Here is a 21,506-nt window from a genome sequence, read left to right as displayed (position 1 = left end):
TGGAAGAATGGAGCACGGGAAGGCATTCCCGCAGATCTCGAACGAAAGTATGTAGCAAGGCAAGCTAGGCAAGGAATTTTGAAGGAAGTGAGTCCCGCGGGTGCGCATGTGCATGTATGCACGTGTGTGTGTGTGTGTGTGTGTGTGTGTGTGTGTGTGTGTGTGTGTGTGTGTGTGTGTGTGTGTGCCAGCTAGTTCGGTTGGTGGGTACACTTATACCAGATAGTGTTGGGTTTGTTGCCGACGGGCTCGGCTGCTTGAAGGTGTATCGTTGTACCTGCCACCTTTGTTGGGTACAGGGTTCATATACTTTCTATTTGAAGTATACATACCTGTTAACCATGGACTGCTTCTGGCTAGATTAACTCTTGTGTAATCAATGGTGCTAGTGAAGCTTTTATCAGATCCACTCTGATTTAGCCACTCACACTAGTAGCAAGTATTACCTTCACTGGGGGCAGGGGTAACTGCAGTTGGATCCCGGGACGGATACCCTGATACCGTCAATCCTTTTTCTGCACCTTGTCCTCACCCACTTACTGAGGTGTGGTGAGCCCATAAGTGGGATCATTTTCATGTCCACCCAGAGTTTTGGGGATTTCAGGGGGTGTCGGCCGTTGGGCGGTTCAGTAGCCAATTGAGCCATCTTTCCAAGATTCCTTTTGAGTCTCTCTCCCCTCTCCCGGGGAGAGCCACGTGACCAGTTTTGGAAGTGAGCAACAAGTACAAGTGTGTGTGTGTGTGTGTGTGTGTGTGTGTGTGTGTGTGTGTGTGTGTGTGTGTGTGTGTGTGTGTGTGTGTGTGTGTGTGTGTGTGCATGCGTGTGTGCGCGTTCATGCATTGTGCGTGTGTGTTGTTACAGGCGTGTGATCCACGAATGAAGTACAATGACATGTATTATAGTTTGAGCAGTCAGGTAAGCAGTGCCCTGTTCTGTCCGGGTCTTCTAGTTGTTTTGGTTCTGCAATGCTGTACGTTCAGCAGCATACATCCATGCGTATGCGCCCACACACACCTTTGGACCTTTGGAAAGCCCATCGCCGAAGGCGATGATAGCTATTAGGCGAGGCAGTAGTTCTTGTGTCGGGATAAATCATTCGGACGGCGAAAGTCGCGGCCGCAGACACAGACGAACACTCTTGGTTGGGGCTGGCTTGGTGGCTTCCGACGGCTACGTTCGCGCCACACACACACACATGTACACACACACACACACACACACACACACACACACACACACACACGCACCTTTGACCTTTTGACGCCCATCGCCGGAAGCGATGATAGCAATGCTACGGCAGAAGCCATAGCAACTTGTGCTGGGATGGCACACACACACACACACACACACACACACACACACACACACACACACACACACACACACACACACACACACACACACACGAACACACACACACACCACATACCTACGCATGCACGCCTGCATGCGTGCCTGTCCTCAGTTGAAAGTCGTGCTCCACTTCGCTGAAGATCACGGCCAGCTCTTCCTGGATCATTTGCAGTTTCATTAAATCGATGACAAACACGCTCACACACACTCGCGCTAGTAGTACTGAATACATTTCTTGCTTTGGGTTTGGAGTGTTGCTAGCAACCAAGGTTCGGGTAATATTGCTAAAACGTCAACGATCAGCAGCTCGGCTTTCTTCTCTTTCTGTTTTGTTCACTTTTTTGAAGTTTTTTTTCTGATTTTCACACCATCTACTATCCACTGCAAACTAGCTCACACTATAGAGAATGATGATGTGTGTGTGTGTGTGTGTGTGTGTGTGTGTGCGTGCGTGCGTGCATGCGTGCGTGTGTGGTGTGTGTGTGGTGTGTGTGTGTGTATGTGTGTGTGTGTGTGCGTGTGTGTGTGTGTGTGCGTGCGTGCGTGCATGCGTGCGTGTGTGGTGTGTGTGTGGTGTGTGTGTGTGTATGTGTGTGTGTGTGTGCGTGTGTGTGCGTGTGTGTGTGCACATGCGTGCACGTGCGTGTTCTCGCTCACGTAGGTTTCACGTGAGCGCGGACGATATGAGGAGGAGCTCGGACACTTGCACACTTGTTTTCTGATACAACCAAGCTGGTGGAAGAAACAATACACACAGCTTGGTGGCTGGCTATTGGCTGTCAACCAGTGCTGTGCACTCCAAAAGCAGGTATTCTAATTTCAGAGATTTTAGGTGCTCAATATTTTCGGTATGAGGTCAAAAGGCCAGGTTAGGTGAACAGAAATTTTAGGTACAGAGAAGCAGTTCCCTATTGGATTATGTGTGTTAGTGTTTGCTTGGTGTGTTGAAATTTTAGGTGTGAAACAGACGCACCGAAAGTACCGAAAATAAAAGTACACAGAAAATTTGGTGAAATTACAGTAACCCGCGTTCTTGTGTTTGGCACGGCAGCTCAACCCGACACTAGCCAGGCCGATTAAACAATTCCACTACTGGGGAATCGTTGTGCAGCACTGCACGTGTTCAGTGTGCCTGACTGTGTGCTACGACCAGCCGAAGAGGAACTAGCGAGTGGCGCACCACTTTCTTTTTACGCTACCCTGGCAATAATGGAATTGTGGTCGTGTTCTAGTGAAGACAATGGGCACCCAGGAAAAAGACGGGTTGGCCCATACTGGATACACTTTAACCAATGCTACAACTGGAGTGGTGGCAGTATGCGCTGCTGGCTTGACTTTGAAATGCACACTGCTAGTTCTGTGAGTGGCTGTCACTGGCGGTCACGACATGCAGTAATGGGTTACACCACTTATCAAGGTATGTTTCAATGCGCAGGCCTGGGCTGGCTATTGCTGCGATGCCGCGTTTCGTGTGGTTTAGAATCACAGTCAGACCTCGCATAACCGCACGCATCCGTTTTCCACAAAAAATATCCGGATGGGCGAGGGAACCGGATGATCGAACGTACATACTATATGTATGCATGGCATATGCTATAAATCGGTAACCGATGATTTTCTTCCGGATGGCGAGGGATCCGGATGAAAGAGGACCGGATAAGCGAGGTCTGACTGTACTACAATTATGTCTTCTGTGCTTAATGTGCTGGTTTGTTTCTCTCCAAACAAGAATCTATGATTTAGAATTGCACACACAGTTGGTACCAAGAGTATTATTATTATCAGTTACCTCCCAAGAGTGTGCAAGTCTCCGATGGTGAAAGCTGTTCATTATTGCGGGCCACAATGGACAAGGCGGCACTGATGTTTGTGCACAGCATCTGTGTTGCCTGGGTTATGTGTCTTATGACCTCACTACTATCGTCCGACAACACGTCACCAAATTCAACCAACGCACACGGCCCGAATGTTTGTTTCGCGTAATCAACATTCTAACATGAATTCCTGTTGGTTTTGTCCTCAGTCTCCAGCTTTCCGCGTCACCCGTGCATGAAACCCTCTTGTTCTCTGTTCCCCATCTATTACTGTGTGCAGAGAGAAGCTGAGCACACGGCTAAAGTCGAGCAGCTAAAAAAAAAGCGGGAGACGGCTGCTTCGGCAACGAATGACCAGGCCAAGGAGGCGGCTTCTGCCTCCACTCCTGAGAAGATGCCAACCGCCATCGTGTGTGGCGCCTCAAGACGGAGACCTGGCACGTCTACCTGGTAAGGACCAGCCTGAAACTGCCCTGGCAATGCCCTACTGCTCTGCGAAAGCGGATGTGATTGAAACGGTCTGGGAACTCACATGTATTGTGTGCTTCTAGTGCTATGGATCTTGTAATGTTTTTGCCTGTCTACACACCAAAACAGCTGTGGAGGGTGTGGGGGGGGGGGGCATTATTTCATGAGTCACTGTGAATAGTAGTGTAGCATTCAGAAGTGAGGACATTGGCGTTTTTCTTATTACTTCTTTGCCACTTCTTGAAACTAGTACATGGCCTACGCAAGTGTTGCGTGCACGCTTGCACTGTCCGTGCCTTGAGGTCGGCGTGGCCGTGTGCCGCGTCGGTATGGCATGCGCGCACACCGTCACTTGGGTCAGGTTTCACTCTCCACCGCTGTGTGTGTACCTTGATGTCGCGTATAAAAATGTTCACGGTTCGCTCGAGACTCAGTTGAACTGAGTTTTCAGCATCCATAGGAACGCCACCACCATGCAAAGATCAAAGGGGTGGGAGGTGAGCAGATCAGCCTACCAGCAAAGTGGTCAAAGACCGAAAATCTCATTCGCTGCATGCACGCTTCCCTCGCGTATCAAATCCGGACTTTTTCCTGTAGAAGCCGATGCCGGGGCTAGGCGTCTATTTCATCCTGAAAACGAGGCTCGTATTCAAAACAGGCTTCTGTACTGGGACAGGCTGTTATACAAGACAGTGTGAGGAACTGCCTTTCGGTCCTGCAAGCCCTGTGTGTCTGCACCCAGCGCTCTCTAATGCCCGCTGTTGCCTTGTCCCTAACTGGCCTCAGAACCTACTTTAAAAATGGCACCTGGCATTACTGTCATTTCACAAATTTCCGGTGTACTTTTATTTTCGGTACTTTCGGTGCGTCTGTTTCATACCTAAAATTTCAATACACTGAACAAACACTAACACACATAATCGAATAGGGAACTGCTTCTCTGTACCGAAAATGTCTATTCACCTAACCTGGCCTTTTGCCATCATACCGAAAATATTGAGCACCGGAAATTTCTGAAATTAGAGTATCATTGCAAACATAACGATACCTGCGGGTAGACTTGAGTCTTGACTTTTATATACTACTGTATTGTGCCGGGTTCGTTGTCGGGTGCGGAAGTGAGATCACCGGCGGAAGTGTTTCTAGCTTTGCAAGCAGATGTACAGTCAACCTCGTGACTACCGACTTCGGTTATAATGACTACTCGGGAATAGCGGCGTGATCTTCGGACATGTGGGCTTGCCTCACCAGCACAGGCTTGCTTTGCAGCTCCTACTCTCCCTGCTGCTTTATCATTGTATATTCTGTTGTCTTCTCCCTTCTGACGAGTAGGTTGTGTACTTAGTAACCATGGTGACCATGTGACTGCGAACGTTCAATCTCACAAATAACGGCGACTTGCGAATGATGACACCTCTATCATGCATGACCGAGAGTTGTGTTTCGCGAGGTCCACTGTAGAGGTTATGCGGATGGTTTCATTGGGCGAGTCAGCGGATTTTCTTATGGGCGCTTAGTATGTAGCGTGAGTCGCTAGTGCAAGCGCAGAGCTGCGCCGCGAGTCCGCGACTTTGCCAAAGCATCTCACCTGATGATGTAATTGCATAACCTGTATACATGTGATCGACTCAATCTGCGGACAGCATGCTCTTTCGTTCTTTGTGAACTCATCAGCGCAGCACAGAGAAAATGAGGCCGAACCTGATAGCGATGAAAATAAAATTTCCGAAGTACATGTGATAGATATCGTTAACAGATACAGCGAGTAGGGAGACATGTCTGTGTGCGTCTTGCCACTGGACGGTATGATTATGACGGTAGCGTGCACGCATTTGCCTCGGTTGTCTCCGTTCCTTTGTATTAGCTTTGCAGTGGTGTTGGATGCCGATGGCAGCATGTTTGCGCTGATCATTGCGAACGCCAGTGACAAGTTTAGCCTGCGAGAGGGTGACATCATCTCACTCGACCACTTTAGTTCTTGCTTACAGGAAGGAAAATTCAATGAGAAGGTGAGGATTAGGAAAACGAGTTTTTGCTTGTTCATAGTTCCAGTACTTGAGTTTTAAGATATTTGTTTGAAAATTAAAACTTTATCTGCAATGAACTAGCAATAACGTCCACCCATTCGTTAGACCGTTTACTTAAAGGGGAAGTTAAGGCAAAAATTAAAATTTCACCAGTTGTAGTCTTCGGGGTGCTGAGTCGAATGGTCGTGGTCCGAGGAAGCTGAGACGCTCCCTTCCTACTTGAATCCCAATCGAACTCGCGCACTTCCACCGAAACTGGGTGACTGCGCCCTACTAGATGGGGATTTGTATGCAAAATGTCACTAAAAGCGCCATTTCGTTCTTATAAAAGCACGGATGACCGCGATTGGCCCATATGTTGTAGTCTTTTGGACGCTGAGTCGACTGGTTTTGGTCCGAAAAGGCTGCGATGCAGCGTTCCTCCTTTATTCCCAATCGAACATGGTTGAAGAAGCGGTCACGTGGTCCTGGGTGCCCAAATCACCTGGTCACCACGCCAGCAGGTGACAACTTTCACACCAAGGTTCAACTCGAGTTCAACTCGAGTGACAGGACTGCACCCAAAAAAGGTCAAACAGGCTAGTAAGTTGTACCCTGCAGGCACGGTGACCAGCTGACTGGTGTACGCAGGAGCACGTGACCGCTTCTTCAACCATGTTCGATTGGGAATAAAGGAGGAACGCCGCATCGCAGCCTTTTCGGACCAAAACCAGTGGACTCAGCGTCCAAAAGACTACAACATATGGGCCAATCGCGGTCATCCGTGCTTTTATAAGAACGAAATGGCGCTTTTAGTGACATTTTGCATACAAATCCCCATCTAGTAGGGCGCAGTCACCCAGTTTCGGTGGAAGTGCGCGAGTTCGATTGGGATTCAAGTAGGAAGGGAGCGTCTCAGCTTCCTCGGACCACGACCATTCGACTCAGCACCCCGAAGACTACAACTGGTGAAATTTTAATTTTTGCCTTAACTTCCCCTTTAAGGGGCCCTACACATATACATTATTTATGCTTAGGCCTCCCTGGAAGTGACATCTCCTCTTGAAATGTTACCGTGGTAACCAACAGCAATTGATGTGCCCATCACCCTTGACCTTTCAGCATGTGTAAGCCCTGCTCTGATATTGATGAGCCCATCCACCCTTGACCTCTCAGCATGTGTAAGCCCTGCTCTCCACCCTTGACCTCTCAGCATGTGTAAGCCCTGCTCTGATATTATTGATGCACCAGTCCACTATCTTTGGCTGCCTGCTGCTCTTGTTTGCTGCAGGCGTTCAGCTTCCAGAGTGTCAGTGCGTTCTCGTGGACGCTAAGCATCAACGGGGCGCCGTGCCCGAGAGAGTTCATTGTGTCCACTCACGCTGTAGCGTCTGCCAGCCTCTCGTAACGTGACACACATACGTACTTGTACACATACCGAAGTGCACACACGCACGCACGCACGCACACACACACACACACACACACACACACACACCTTTTTGCAGATTGTGTCTATTTCTGAAGAAAAAACCGATGCTTGACCACTACTCCAGAATTTAGTTGTGTCAATAGGTTGAGATCCATTAGCTTGTCTCTGCTGTGCAGGCTGAACATAGTAGGTCAGTAATTGACCCAGTACATAGGACATTGAGTATAATTATTAAAAACAAATACATCTAACTGTTATTATCGGATTGGGCTTGTTGCCACGCTGCACCACATCTACCAGGATTCTGGCCCTCGCTGTTCTTTGCAGCCGCAGCATATTATTTCGACTCACTGCACCCGGCTCCAGGCTACACAAAAGTCATTTTGTAGTCTGCCTCAATAGTCTTCCTTGTAATGTTTCCGTTGGATGTCCATAGTTACGAAGCAACACAGCAGTCTTATTGCTTTCCCCCCTTTGGATTTTGGTGTTTATGCAGTGGTAATGACCTGCTATATAATAATTATTATCAGACTATGAAAGAGCAATTCTCGAATACAGGATTTCACTAGTACAGCTTTTAAAAGTGGCGAAAGGAACTGTCCTGGCCGAGGGCGGTGTGTCTTCTTGAAAAGTCTTCTACTGGATCATGGCCCATGGGGACAATTTTAATTGTCCCCATGATCCAGTACGAGACTTTGTCATGCACTCTTAACCCTTTCACCACTGTCGACGTATATATACGTACGTCATGACGTGTGCACCTGCCCCACTGACGACGTATATACGTCCGCGGTGTACGTCGCGTTTGTACTGATGCCTCAACATCAGTGGGGCCTGGAACTGTTCCTCAGACAGTGGGCTGAAGGACCTGATCGACGTGTACGCAGCGTATGTGGCCAGTCTGCACAGCAGAACCGCCGCGAGCATCGAGTTTGAAGTGCGTATTTTGGCATATCGTTCAAATAAAATAATAATTGGTTTGCTCCAAGTTCGTTTTCGTCATCTTGCCCTGCTGTTTCTCGGCAAGGTAAGTAGCTCAACTACTCTGTGTCGATGGAAGGAGTCCTGTGAAGCAGTGTGAGGCGGGTAATGACTCTGAGGATGATTCTGGAGACAGCGAAATTGTGTCGGAGTCGTTTTCTGAGGATTGCGAATTTGCTGCTATTCAAAAGATCGCAGCTGGCTCAGACGCAGGGGATGCTGGAGACCAAAGAGATTTGGAAAGCGATGCTGAAGTCTCTGACACCTAGGCATGGTGTTCTGAGCAGGAGCTATCTGTCGTGAGCCCGTTTGCTGAAGTTCCTCAAGAAAACTGCGATCCAATTTGAAGGTCAGATTTTTGAAAATATTTGAATTTGAAATCAAGTGTACTGGTCAGACATGCATGCAGATCACCATAGAGATGTGCATACATGTAAGTATTGTATGTTGAGTACAGAGCCAGGCACCTACAGGAATCAGGATGGTGATTGCTATCTAATATGAATCCAGAATAATCCCGAATAGTCAACAATTGTGCAATTTTGAACCACTATCAGAAATTGCACAGCCGATTGTTTCTTGAATTTTCATGCGTACGTACACCGGTACGCAGTATGCACTCGGCTGTTTAGGGAATGCTTCAGACTATTTTGGTAGCTGGATTGTCTTGCCAGTGAGTGTCCAAATCAGAGAATGAGCTGTATTGCATTCTCTATGAATATGACTTTACCTGTGCCGCGTACGTACGTAGATCTACGCGTGCGGCCAGTGATGATTCAACCCGGGATGCGCCGAGCACAGTGAGCCAACCGCTGCCACTGCACTGGCTGCTATTATAGCCGATGCAGTTGCTGTGGTTGCTACTCCAGTTACTCGGCATCCTCACTGTCCATCACATGGTTTTGTCTTGAAGTAGGTAGGGCTGCTGGAGGATTCAAGCTTTACGAGGCGCCCAAGAAAAAAGAAAGACCCATTCTGGATCGCGCAGTCGCATATGATTCAAGCGCCGTATAAAACGAGTTGCTGTACTCTAGTCTAGGTTGCCGTAGAACACCAGGATCATATCAAGCTTGTTATATGACATTTCTCCATTCTGAAGTCAACACTGACCAGTTATAGCACTGCTTGCCGTTGCTTGTCTGATCTTTGTTGTCAATTGCCTAAATTAATTGAATGAATTTTGAGGAAAAATCGCCAAAAGTCGCATATCTAAATATGGTGTTATGAGTCTCGTACAATGAAATCCTACAAAATTTCTTTGGATTCACAGTGCATATGTCCATACCCAACATCTCCAATCAATTTTGGACCAGAATATGCATTTTCAAAAAATGCCTTTTTTGGCCCAGTGGGAGGTGATTTTCCGGTCAGGGCTGAAAGGGTTAAAAGTGTGTTACATATCGCGACATGACTAGTCGACTAAGGGGCCATCCGTAATTATCGATCTTTTTCACGAAACGAAAAAGTTTAGTTATGACCCACCCCCACCCACCCACCCCCCTGAAACGAAAAAATTAATTGACTTGAGACTTTGTGCAGAAAATGATCTTGATTGGCTGTTACAACACAGCGAGGCCACATTTTGTGTGATTGTGCAAGTAAGTAACAACGTTAGTTATGTTTTCTTGGAAGTCTGGTACTACTTCTTGACCATGGAAACATTTATTTTCACCTACATGTACCACACACATACGCTGCTGGCACCTCTACGTCTAAACACGGGAATTGTACACTTGCAAATCGTCAGAGTTCCGACATTGACATGATACTGCCAAAACAAGTCGACTTCGGAGCGGAAACAAAAGCCATAGCTATCACAGACTTCAGTGGTCGTGCCTCGCTCGCAAATGAGAGCAGCATCGCCCCAGAATCGCTGTCGGAAAGCTCCCTAAGGTCGCACACACGCCGCGCTGCGCTGCCGTCAATCAGGTACGTAGAAAGTCGATGGCCTAATTTTCCGTCTCTGGAAGACTGTCGACACGGGGATCACTCTCCATGGCTTCCCCACCATAAGCACGATCAGATTTTTCCAGGTACATTACGACAACATCGTCTTCAGCGGCTGGCGCTCCCCATATTTGCGTGAGAATTTCCTTGGCGTGCGCCCCGCTCCGTAATTTGAAATTCTCTTGCATCGGCGGCTGGAACGAAGTATTTATCTATTTGTCGTCGGTCCCAGAGTGAATGACCATGATGACTGCTAGGTCCTCGTCGGAGAAGTAATCCGAGGACGAAAGGAACTCACTGCACTGAGTACAGAGTGGTAGCACTGCATCCATGCAGCACGTGTATTGCTTGGCCGCCCGGCGTAGAGTCTGGTCTACTGTCGATCTACTTCGATGTACTAGTACACAATGTATGCATGCACCAATGCATGCAGTGAGCGTTGATTTTTCCGCTTTCGATGTTTTTCAAAACGAAACCGGTCGCTACCCACCCACCCATAAACGAAACTTTTTCGTTTCGTGAAAAAGATCGATAATTACGGATGGCCCCTAAGTCTTGTGTCTGCTGTAGGGACTAAATATTGCAGGTGCAGGGAAGGGAAACTACAAAAAAACTTTATTGCTGTTTCTCAGAGGTTCATCACTTAGCACTAGTCTAGACATGTACAGTAGAGTGGTGTCACATCTTTGTTATGTGCAGGGAGTCGTAAAATAGTAAAAAATGCACACTGCGCCGAGCATACACAAGGCGTCCACATGCAGTGCAGGTGTTCTGGAGTGATGAGACCACGGCACAACCCAATAGACCATACCACCAGTGCATGCTAGGTGAAATACTATGATAGTCTTTGAAAAGCATGTGATGGTGGAAAAGATGATCTGATAATATACACATGTACACACTGAGCAGCTCTGCACTGGGGCGACGTTCTTCACTCAAGAGAGCAGAGCCGATAACTATAGGTTTGAGCGAAAGTTCAAGCTAACACGGACAGAAGCAAGTTCACGGGCACCAGGGCCATAATGTTGACGGCCGGTTGAAAGCAGAAGCGTAATAATATCAGCAATAGAGGAGGTAGTATCGGATAATTCAGCACCAGGTCAGGATGAAGTTCTCAAACCGGTCAAAATACTATATAGGGTCACGTGACCAGTATACTATTCAAATTACAGCAGTGGAATATACTATGCACACCGAGTCTATGTCTAGTGGTTTGGACGCTCTGGGTGTCCATCATTGGGGCTTCATCACGGAAGGGGGGATTCAAATATTCGAAATTTCGCAACATCTAAGATTGATGGCACGATAGCGGGGATTAGCAATTACGGTGAATTGCTTGTGCAGTGGGTCGTCCGCGCACACTGAAAGACATTTTAATGATGCTCTATGTAATGTAAACACCTCCATTCCTAGAATATCGTTCCTATCTGGTGTGTATCCCAGGTAACGTGCACAGTCAGCGGTTTGACTGGCTGCTGTGGCCAGCAGCATTGGGCAGGGGCACGCCGTAGAATTTGTTCGGTATCATGTCGTCCTGGAAGTCCCTGGTCAGCTCGTCGTAGTCTCGCGCCACCGACTCCGGACCGCTGAGCCGTCGCCACTCCGGTTTCGTTGCTCCCAACGCGTGGCCGTCCGCCGACACAGCGGCGGCGGTGGGGTGCGTGCCGTCCATGGCACTGCTGGGACGGTTGTCAGGTGGCGGCTCGGGTAGGTTGCGGTAGTCGTGGGTGTCGGGTGCCGGCAGCGCCCCGTGGCTGCGTCGCCGACCGTTCATCTTCTGCTGATGCTGGTGCTGCAGTAGATGGTGTTGAGAATGAGAGTGGCTGAGATGCGCTGGCACCGCAGGCATGCTCACGGCCGGCTGCAGGTTGAGCTTGTTGTACACGGCGCCGTCGCTCTCCACAGGGCTGGTGACGGTCTTCGCCGCCGGCACAACCGTCACCGCTGCAGTGCCCAGGGGTCTGACGCCGAGTCCTCGATCGAGTACGTTGTATTCGGACTGCGGTTGTGGCGGCATCTGGGCTGGTCCGCGTGCTGCAATTCCGTTGTTGTGGTGCTGCAGCAAGCTGGAGCTGTCGCAGGGCACGAATCTGGGCAGGCTCGCCGTGGTTGTCATCGTGTGCGGCGACGAAGCGGACGTCGTCGTCAACGACAACAGATCGACCAGTCTTGGTGATGCAGGGAGCGTGCCACTCCCTGGGCCGACGACGGCCGGGCTGGTCGGTAGAGCCGGTGGCGGGCGTGATGGCGGCGGCAGGGCAGAGATCGTGGATGCTCCGGCCGACGCCGACGTCATGGCGGGCGCTGGCCTGGCTGCCGGCGTTGAATGCGACGTCATCGTGTTGTGATTAAGGTGGTGGTAGCCTGGCGTTGGGCCCGCATGCTGCAGCTCCGGCGGTGGATTCACCAGCTGTCCGGCCTCGGCCTTGATTAGATAGTCGAGCACTTCAAACATGCTGTCGCCGTCGGGCGTCTGAAACACGTACAGGCCCTCGCCCAGCGGTGCCTTGCGGCCGGCCTCGAAGTGGAACTTGCCAACATCGCATGCGTAGCGGCGCAGGCACTGCAGCGGCCACTCGGCGACCAGGCTGCCGCTGGGATGCAGGGCCAGCTTGATGCCGGCCTTGGACATCTGCATGGTGCACTCGCCCGACGCGCCGATGCGCTTGTTGGCCTCGGTCAGCTGCGGCCGCACGTGGTACGCAATGCCTGGGATGCACGTACATACACACACGAGCATGCACGTGCACACACAGAGTACACACACACGTATACGGGAATGCACACGCACATAAAATAAAATAAAAAAGGATGTGGTGTACAATTACATCCACGGAGTCTATACGGTTGATCATGCCATGCTGGACGTGATATGGTGTTCAGACATGACTGGTCTATTGACTATTGTTGGTGGCAAGCGGTAGTGAATAGCAACGCTGTTACTCATCATACTGTAAAGTACCGCTGGAGTGCTCCATCTCGCGGTAGCGCCCCGCCTTGATTTTACAGCCTGGGGAAGACTAATCGTATGGCGGAGTGCAACTAACTTTGTACGGCGTGAGAACCTTATTGTACTAAGGTTGCACTTAGGCTTAGCATGTTCTCCTGTGGAGCTCCACGGTAAACTGAGTACGGATTTGCAGCACAGGGTGAAATGTGTGTACAAGGTACGTGTGGTGTGATGACCTACAGACAGGACACCATCTCCACAGTACGCCCACGGCAGGACGAGTTGGTGGGAACCTTCATCATCAATTGGCATTTTTGCCGCTTATGTGACGAAAAATTTAGCTTTTCCTCCGGCTTCTGCAGCTTACTCGTAGTGCAAGTTTTGTCAGTGAAAGCTTGCCGAGTTCACGCGGCCACAGACTCGCAGTGCATGCCTCGTACGGCATGATGACTCATGATCTCCAGAATAATTGACGCCAACAAAGTCGGCTGTAGGCCAAACCAAGCGGAGTTCTACACTCTTATTATAAAATAATACATACATGTACATGTATAACTGTCCTCCACTGTAACTAGATACTATATACAGTCAGAAAGTGAAACAACAAATCACTAAACTGACATTTGATGTTAGTAAAAAAAGTCCCCACTTCCGCGTTACAACCGGCCATACCATTGTATTGAGAAACACAACCAGCTTAGGAAGTTTCGCTTGTGCCAGACCCGGACCACCATGCCTGTGATACCAGGGTGGCAGATGCAGCTCCTAACGGCGAGGGTGAGGTGGTAACTCTCACAACCAATGCCCGACAAAGGGGGCGAACCTCGTTAGCTGCATCCATGTTACCCTCACTAGCACTAGCACTAGCACTAGCACTAGCACTAGCACTAGCACTCCGAGTAATACATGTAGTATTAAAGTACTGTAATTTCACAAATTTTCGGTGTACTTTTATTTTCGGTACTTTCGGTGCGTCTGTTTCATACCCAAAATTTCAATACACCGAACAAACACTAACACACATAACCCAATAGGGAACTGCTTCTCTGTACCGAAAATTTCTGTTCACCCTAACCTAGCTTTTTGCTCTCATACCGAAAATATTGAGCACCGAAAATTTCTGAAATTAGAGTACCCAGTTGACCTTGGGTGTTATGTACTCTTGAGATTACTCATTGCTAGTGCACTAGCCGAGTCAATGCGGCATCGCCTCACCTAGATCGGACGCCGGCTTCAGTTTCGTTTGCATCTGCAGCTGCCGCACCCACATGTCCATTTCGTCCTGTGACTCTGCGGCCAGGCGGTATGTTGCCTCCACGGTTCTCACGTCAAAGACATGCTTTTTGTAGCTGGTCACCTGCTCACTGCTGACGATCTCCACCTGCTCAGAGTCACAGTCAATCGAATGAAAGGTACAAAGGATGATGAGGGCAAGGGAGGTTGCTCATAGGACGGCTTTTGAACATACAAGTGACGATGGCAACTGAAATCCAACCCTTAGACTTTACACACGATCTCAGTTGCTACCATTGTACAATGCATGCTTTGACCTTGTCAAAGAAGTACTGGCTGATGGCAAGAGAGCTCGCAGGACAACTTAGCTAGAGGGGTTCCCTCCCCGGACACCATCTTTTGCAAGTTTTGAGAGTTGTGCATACATATTAACGTGTGCGTTGCCCTTGTCACTCATCACCGCTGATCACCTGCAGTAAGGTGCTATAGCTACGTCTACAGTATCTCTGCCATGCAAGAACAGTCTACACCGCCACAGTGCAGACAGCCAATCAAGGTTGGCATGAAGGATGGCATGCGTGCAGACACCAACTCTATTCACATCGGTATGCTTCGGAACCAGGTAATGATGCGAATTCTTTTCGCCAAAATAGTCTTGTATTGTCTATGTGTCCGGGGGGGGGGGGGGGGGGGGGGCATATACTGAATCGAATGATGTTCCCACCCAGGAACTACTCGGTACTCACCTTGGGCAGCACTCTTGCAATAGCACACTGTATGTGTGCACGATTGCAGTGATGATGCAATGGTGGTAATGACTACTTCCTCCGCGTCATCGAAATTGTCGCAGTTTGACTAGTGACTTGTCACTTGTTACTGACAACTCCATAAGCTAAACCATTCAAAACGTATTACACAGTATGATAGTCTGAAGGCTCGAGTCACGTTCCAGGACAGTTGGACTGAGAGTTTTCACGCAGAGATAAAGGCCTCGTCGTTGCTGATGTCATTGGACGCAAAAATATCGTTCCGAAATATTTCAAGGAAGGTTGGAAGTTGGTCGCGCCTCATCTCAAACGCTTTGACTTTCTCCACAGAACAAGAGCTGCTATGCTTGTCGTCTGCTAGCTCTGGATGATTTCTACTTCACCACCAACGAAGTAAGTAAGAAAACACGATCGTTGCGAGGTCGGTTGATTACCGTCGGCGGAATCACGTCGATCTTGAAATGAACTTATTTTAGCCGTGGTATGCCCATTTATTTTAGCTGTGTGGTCACAGCTCATGCAGGTAAGTGTACTATCACGTCCAGCACGCCGTCTTTTTCAGCATCACTAGAGAGGTTCTGCTATACGTGAAACGTAGAGAAATCACGTAGGCCCGGGAACTCTCTTCGTGTTCCCGTAACGTAAACAAAAGCTGTTCTGCTCTACGTTCACGTAGAGAAATCACATGAAATGTGTACTGGGACTTTCCCCTCCCATATTCGGCAGTTTTCTGCCTGCAGTTGAGCGATACTCGGCAGACCCGTATGCATTTTCTCTGCGTGTGCCACAACGTAGAGAACCTCATCTCCGCGTAGAAATCTGGAGCCAAAACACGCGAAGCCGTAGACTCTAACCCAGACACCTGCTCTCTACGTGATTTCTGTACGTTTCACGTATAGCAGAACCTCCCTACTGGTACGGCACCTGCGCGTGCATCACTAGCACTACGTGTAGAGTCTACACGGCTCTTGCAGGTACAATCATGTACTGAGTGTCTCAGCCAGAGCGACATTTTTATTATCGCTGTTGCATGCATTTAGTTTACTGACCCCTCGATGTTTCTCCAAGCGCTGCCACTTGTTCCACTAAGTCATTCTCACCCCAGCTAAGGTAAAACAGTGATGAGGCTTTGAGTGAATGGCCATAAGCACGAGAAATGTGCAGGCTGCAACGCCTGACTGATCCCAGCGAGTCGAAATTACCATCGCAGCGACATCAGCGAAGAAATTGCATCTAGTTCAAAAATTTCAGCTTCCAATAACAGAAAATAGAACTTTGCCGTCACCCTATACTGATGACTATCGCCTATGTCCGATTCCTTGCCTCTGGTACGAGTGCTGGTGAGTAAATACCCCGTTTTATATCAAAAGTCAAACTGCGACAATTTCGATGACGCGGAGGAAGTATGACTGTCATAATGCAGTACAGCACATTTCTGCTTACTTGATAGTTGTCGATGAGGTTCAAGACACCCTTGGGTTCCAGTTTCCTGAAATCTTTCTTGGTGTCCTTGTAGTATTCCAGGGCACTTGTGCCGCTTGAATGGAACCGCTTCAGGACAAACAAGCGTTTCACCCATCCTTTGCTTGTCGAGATCGATTTGCATATTTCCAGAGCACCCTGTTAAACAGGAATATTACATATACACGGAGAGAGAGAGAGAGAGAGAGAGAGAGAGAGAGAGAGAGAGAGAGAGAGAGAGAGAGAGAGACAGAGAGACAGAGAGAGAGAGACAGAGAGACAGAGAGAGAAAGAAAGAGAGAAAGAAAGAAAGAATAAGAGAGAGAGAGAGAGAAACGGATGGAGGGGAGTGAGAAAGAGAAAGAGGGAGAGATACAGGGTGAGGACTGAAAGAGTACCATGGCATAACATTCCCCAAAAATAGGCTCCCGACAAGACCATTTTTTAATGTCCATCACAGATGGGGCACTATTCAAGAGAGGGCAGCAAGCACCAGTAGCAATACGCTTTGAGTTTGTTTCACAGCTTCTTATTACTACAGTCAGACCTCGCTTATCCAGTCCTCTCTTATCCGGATCCCTCGCCATCCGGAAGAATATAGCTGGTTACAGATTTACAGCATACGCGGTGCATCCAACATAACCGGTGTTCGGTTATCCGGTTCCCTTGCCTATCCGGATATTTTTTGTGGAAAACGGATGTGTGCGGTTAACCGAGGTCTGACTGCAGGATAATGTTTGAAATGCAGGCTGCTCAACAGGAATATAATTTTAAAATGCTGTGTTTTTCACTGGATCTCATTGCGATCAACTTGGCCAGTCGCTTTGCGCTCCGCTTATCAGACTCAAACAAAGTTGAAACAGCTACAGTCAACTTCGCTAATAACGACTGCGGATATAACGGCAATCCGCGAATAACGACAGAATTTCCATGCCCAGAGCAAAGTCCATTCTACCTGTATGCATATATTGAGACTTCGGGTATAACGACACTTTTCTGATGCCCGGCCGAGTGTCGTTATACGCAAAGTTGACTGTAGCTATCCGTAGATTGAGTAAATTGAAATGCATGTATGTGTAAAAAAATGAAAAACAACTCATCAGGCATCCACGCCTAAGGGGGAATTAGCAGCAAACAAAATCCTGTTGAAGATGTGCAGGTGGTATTTAGCTGAAAAAGTAGCCCCACGGCAGTGGGACACTTTAACGATTCTATGACAAGACTTACCGAATGCACAACTTCCACCATTGTGTCGCGTCAGTGCTGCACGCACCAGTTCACAAACTGATTGCGTGGGATCAAAGCGTGCTTTTGCTGGCCCCAGAACGCCTCGACGGCACGGCAGTTCTCTCAGTCTCACAGCTTCGTGCCTTCTCCAAGTGAGGTGACTCTGTCACTCATTTACCAGCGCAAGTGCACACATAGGCCCTCTCTGTCTCTGTCTGAGGTTCTACCAGCTAGCGTTGTCAACAAACGCCAACATTCATTTCTCAGCGAACAAGAATCAAAAGCAGCACGATCGAGGCGTTGCAACAATGTCAAAGTGCAGCACCGGTAGGTGGAACTGTTATAGCGCACCGTTCAACAACGATCCAGTCCACCAGTCTATTCCTAGTCGTTGAACCCAAACCTGTCGAGTAAATCTATCAAGACTGAACTACACCGGGCTACAAGTGTTGGGCGAAGGAAACTGTTCGGTACCAACCGTCCAAGAAAGTGATTCAATCTCTAAATCGATACCTGCTCGACGAGCCTCGACCCTACATTGAAAATAGAAGCATTATCGACCTGCGTTGGCCTACCCTGGTGCTTGCCGTCAGAGAAGATGAACAAAATCATTCACATACACAGCCTGTCGATTCTACTTTACCATGTGCGAGGATTATGAAAGCATGAGTTGAGTGTCACAGACAAAACGACAGCACGACTCGGATCGGCGTCAAAATATCTGGCAAGGCTCGACTCGGAGTATGCCATTTCTGGAGTTGACGGCGTAGCGCACGCAAGAACGGTGAAACCTGTCTAAGGCGACCCCTCAAGGGACGAGAAAAGTGGTCGCCTTGGCCAGGTGGTCTTCTTATCCAGGTTCAGTGGGTCACGTGACCATATCCACAAAAAGGCTGTGAGAAAAGGGACCAAGTGCGTAGCGAGCTGACAGACTCAGTTGAGAAACACGCACTTGAAAGTGAGGACATGTACGCCAAAACCTGCGTGTTTTTGACAGCATTCGCTTCGATTTAGAATAACTTCAGAATGGTTCTTTGTATTTCGAAGCGGTAAAAACGAGTAGGCAGCTGCTGGCCTGGTCTTTCCGTAGATATCTCGATCATAGAAATCGGCTCACGGCCACGCGTGCTAGAGATCGAGCGCGTGTAGATCTACCAGTGTTGTCGGCTTTCACTGCGTGCAGATTGATAGCGTTGGACAAGCAACCCGGTGTCCGGCCGATTGGAATAGGTGAGGTCGCTCGACGCATTATAAGCAAGGCCATCCTCTCCGTCGTAGGCCAAGCCGTTCAGGAGGCGGTTGGGTGTATACAGCTATGCGCTGGCCAGGATTGCGGTATAGAGGCGGGAATACATGCGATGCAGCAGGCCTTTGAGCTGGATGACACCGAAGGAATTCTGATGGCGGATGCAAGTAATGCGTTCAACAGACTAAATCGACAGACTTGCTTAAAGGGGAAGTATACCCTAAAATCAAATTTTCACCAGTTGTAGTCTTCTGGGTGCTGAGTCGAATGGTCTTGGTCCGAGGAAGCTGCGACGCTCCCTTCCTACTTGAATCCCAATCGAACTCGCGCACTTCCACCGAAACTGGGTGACTGCGCCCTACGAGATGGGGATTTGTATGCAAAATGTCACTAAAAGCGCCATTTCGTTCTTATAAAAGCACGGATCACCGCGATTGGCCCATATGTTGTAGTCTTTTGGACGCTGAGTCGACTGGTTTTGGTCCGAAAAGGCTGCGATGCAGCGTTCCTCCTTTATTCCCAATCGAACATGGTTGAACAAGCGGTCACGTGCTCCTGCGTACACCAGTCAGCTGGTCACCGTGCCTGCAGGGTACAACTTACTAGCCTGTTTGACCTTTTTTGGGTACAGTCCTGTCACTCGAGTTGAACCCGAGTTGAACCTTGGTGTGAAAGTTGTCGCCTGCTGGCGCGGTGACCAGGTGATTTGGGCACCCAGGAGCACGTGACCGCTTGTTCAACCATGTTCGATTGGGAATAAAGGAGGAACGCTGCATCGCAGTCTTTTCGGACCAAAACCAGTCGACTCGGCGTCCAAAAGACTACAACATATGGGCCAATCGCGGTCATCCGTGCTTTTATAAGAACGAAATGGCGCTTTTAGTGACATTTTGCATACAAATCCCCATCTCGTAGGGCGCAGTCACCCAGTTTCGGTGGAAGTGCGCGAGTTCGATTGGGATTCAAGTAGGAAGGGAGCGTCGCAGCTTCCTCGGACCAAGACCATTCGACTCAGCACCCAGAAGACTACAACTGGTGAAAATTTGATTTTAGGGTATACTTCCCCTTTAAGAAATGTTCGGCACTTGTGTCCATCACTTGCTACCGTTCTTATTAATACCTACCGTGATCCAGCTCATCTCTACGTGGACGGTGAAAGTATCCTGTCGCAAGAAGGGACAACACAGGGTGATCCCCTTGCAATGTACATGTACGCGTTGGGAATAATGCCCTTGATACGTTTGGCGGATGAGGCGGGTGCGGTGCAGTCATGGTTCGCGGACGATTCATCCGCTGCTGCTCGTCTTCGCAGACTCCGTCTATGGTGGGACATAATGGACAAGAGAGGACCGGCATATGGATATTACGTAAACCCAAAGAAATCGGTCCTTGTCGTCAAGGAAAGGTGTTACCAGGAGGCGACTGAATTGTTTCGAGACACTGGTGTAATGATAACGGACGAGGGATCACGATATCTTGGCGCAGCAATCGGAAGGGACAGCTTTCTTCAAAGCTATATCAAAACAAAGGTGGACGAATGGATGGGGGAACTGAAGAAGCTAGCAGTATTTGCACAAACCCAGCCGCAGGCTGCGTATTCTGTGTATGTGACGGGCCTCAGGGGTAGATGGGCGTTCCTCTGTCGTACCATGAAGGTACCCGAACCCATGTTCCAACCGCTGGAGGACATTGTGAAGTCTGAACTGATTCCCGCCTTAACTTGCCGTGCACCCCCAGGCGACACCCTCCGACGGCTTATGGCTTTGCCGTGTCGTCTGGGTGGGCTCGGTTTGATTAACCCTGTGTCCCTATGCCAACAATACGACTCGTCGGTTCGGGTGACCAGCCCTTTGTCTCGGAGAATCTTGTCAGGGGATGGCTCCATCGGTGACTCGGTAGTGTTAATCAGATCGGCCAAGAGAGACGCCAAGGCATCTTCTCGACGTCATCAGAAACTGGAATTCGACGCGATATCGGGCAGTGCGTCGGAGTCGCTACGACATGTCATAGACGTCACGAAGGAGAAAGGTTCGTCGAGCTGGCTGACGTGCCGTCCACTTTAAAAGAAATATCATTTTAATTTAACAAAGGGAGAGTTTTGGGACGGACTCTGCCTCCGTTACGGATGGACACCGGCCAGGGTACCGTCACACTGCTCTTGCGGCCAAGAGGCAACTGTCGCGCATTCCCTGTCGTGCCCCTATGGAGGGTTTCCCTCCATTAGACACAATGGTATTCGGGACGTCACGGCCCGGCTGCTGGACGAGGTGTGCACCAGTGTGTCCATCGAGCCCTTGCTGCAACCGCTGACGGGGGAGCGTCTTCGCTACCGGACCGCAAATGTGGAAGACCGTGCCCGGTTGGATGTCGCTGCCAATGGTTTGTGGGGCAGTCGTTTTGAGCGTACACTTATTGATATACGGGTTTTTAATCCTCACTCACGCTCAAATCGATCTGCACCACGTACTATTGTGTATCAGCGACATGAAAAAGAAAAGAGAAGGCACTATGAGGAGCGGGTGAGGCAGGTTGAGCAAGCCTCCTTTGTTCCGGCGGTCATGTCAGCCAGTGGCGGAATGGGTCCAGCATCAACAGCACTGTACATACGAATTGCTCATCT

General features: G+C 49.2%; 2 protein-coding genes across 2 annotated transcripts in view; one reads left to right on the top strand and one right to left on the bottom strand.

The window, feature by feature from the left end:
• LOC135812986 (tetratricopeptide repeat protein 5-like) overlaps positions 1 to 7,647 on the top strand; it is an 18,083-nt gene extending 10,436 nt beyond the window's left edge. Inside the window, exons 7-11 of the mRNA XM_065326206.1 lie at positions 863 to 916; positions 2,016 to 2,162; positions 3,449 to 3,618; positions 5,501 to 5,645; positions 6,934 to 7,647. Coding sequence (XP_065182278.1) covers positions 863 to 916; positions 2,016 to 2,162; positions 3,449 to 3,618; positions 5,501 to 5,645; positions 6,934 to 7,050 — 633 coding nt within the window. The 3' untranslated portion in view covers positions 7,051 to 7,647. The remainder of the gene's footprint in view (positions 1 to 862; positions 917 to 2,015; positions 2,163 to 3,448; positions 3,619 to 5,500; positions 5,646 to 6,933) is intronic.
• Positions 7,648 to 10,582: 2,935 nt separating this feature from the next.
• LOC135812979 (insulin receptor substrate 1-like) lies at positions 10,583 to 18,324 on the bottom strand. Its single transcript, XM_065326200.1, has 4 exons — positions 17,641 to 18,324; positions 16,396 to 16,572; positions 14,168 to 14,333; positions 10,583 to 12,711 (listed from the first exon to the last, which is right to left on the bottom strand). Exons 1-4 carry the CDS (start codon positions 17,659 to 17,661, stop codon positions 11,459 to 11,461), a joined length of 1,617 nt encoding a protein of 538 aa, XP_065182272.1. The 5' UTR covers positions 17,662 to 18,324; the 3' UTR covers positions 10,583 to 11,458.
• Positions 18,325 to 21,506: the final 3,182 nt, after the last annotated feature.

The sequence above is a fragment of the Sycon ciliatum genome, chromosome 1, assembly GCF_964019385.1.
Source record: "Sycon ciliatum chromosome 1, ocSycCili1.1, whole genome shotgun sequence".
In the NCBI taxonomy this organism is placed as follows: domain Eukaryota; kingdom Metazoa; phylum Porifera; class Calcarea; order Leucosolenida; family Sycettidae; genus Sycon; species Sycon ciliatum.
The sequence above is the reverse complement of the archived record's forward strand: the minus strand, read 5'-3'. Positions and strand labels throughout refer to the sequence as shown.

Excerpts from the sequence above, each read along its gene's own strand:
- LOC135812979 (XM_065326200.1), bottom strand. The coding sequence starts at position 17,661 with ATGGTGGAAGTTGTGCATTCG. Across the intron at positions 16,573-17,640 it reads TGGTGGAAGTTGTGCATTCG|GGTGCTCTGGAAATATGCAA; the intron begins GTAAGTCTTGTC and ends CCTGTTTAACAG. Across the intron at positions 12,712-14,167 it reads GAAGCCGGCGTCCGATCTAG|GCATTGCGTACCACGTGCGG; the intron begins GTGAGGCGATGC and ends CGTGCATCCCAG.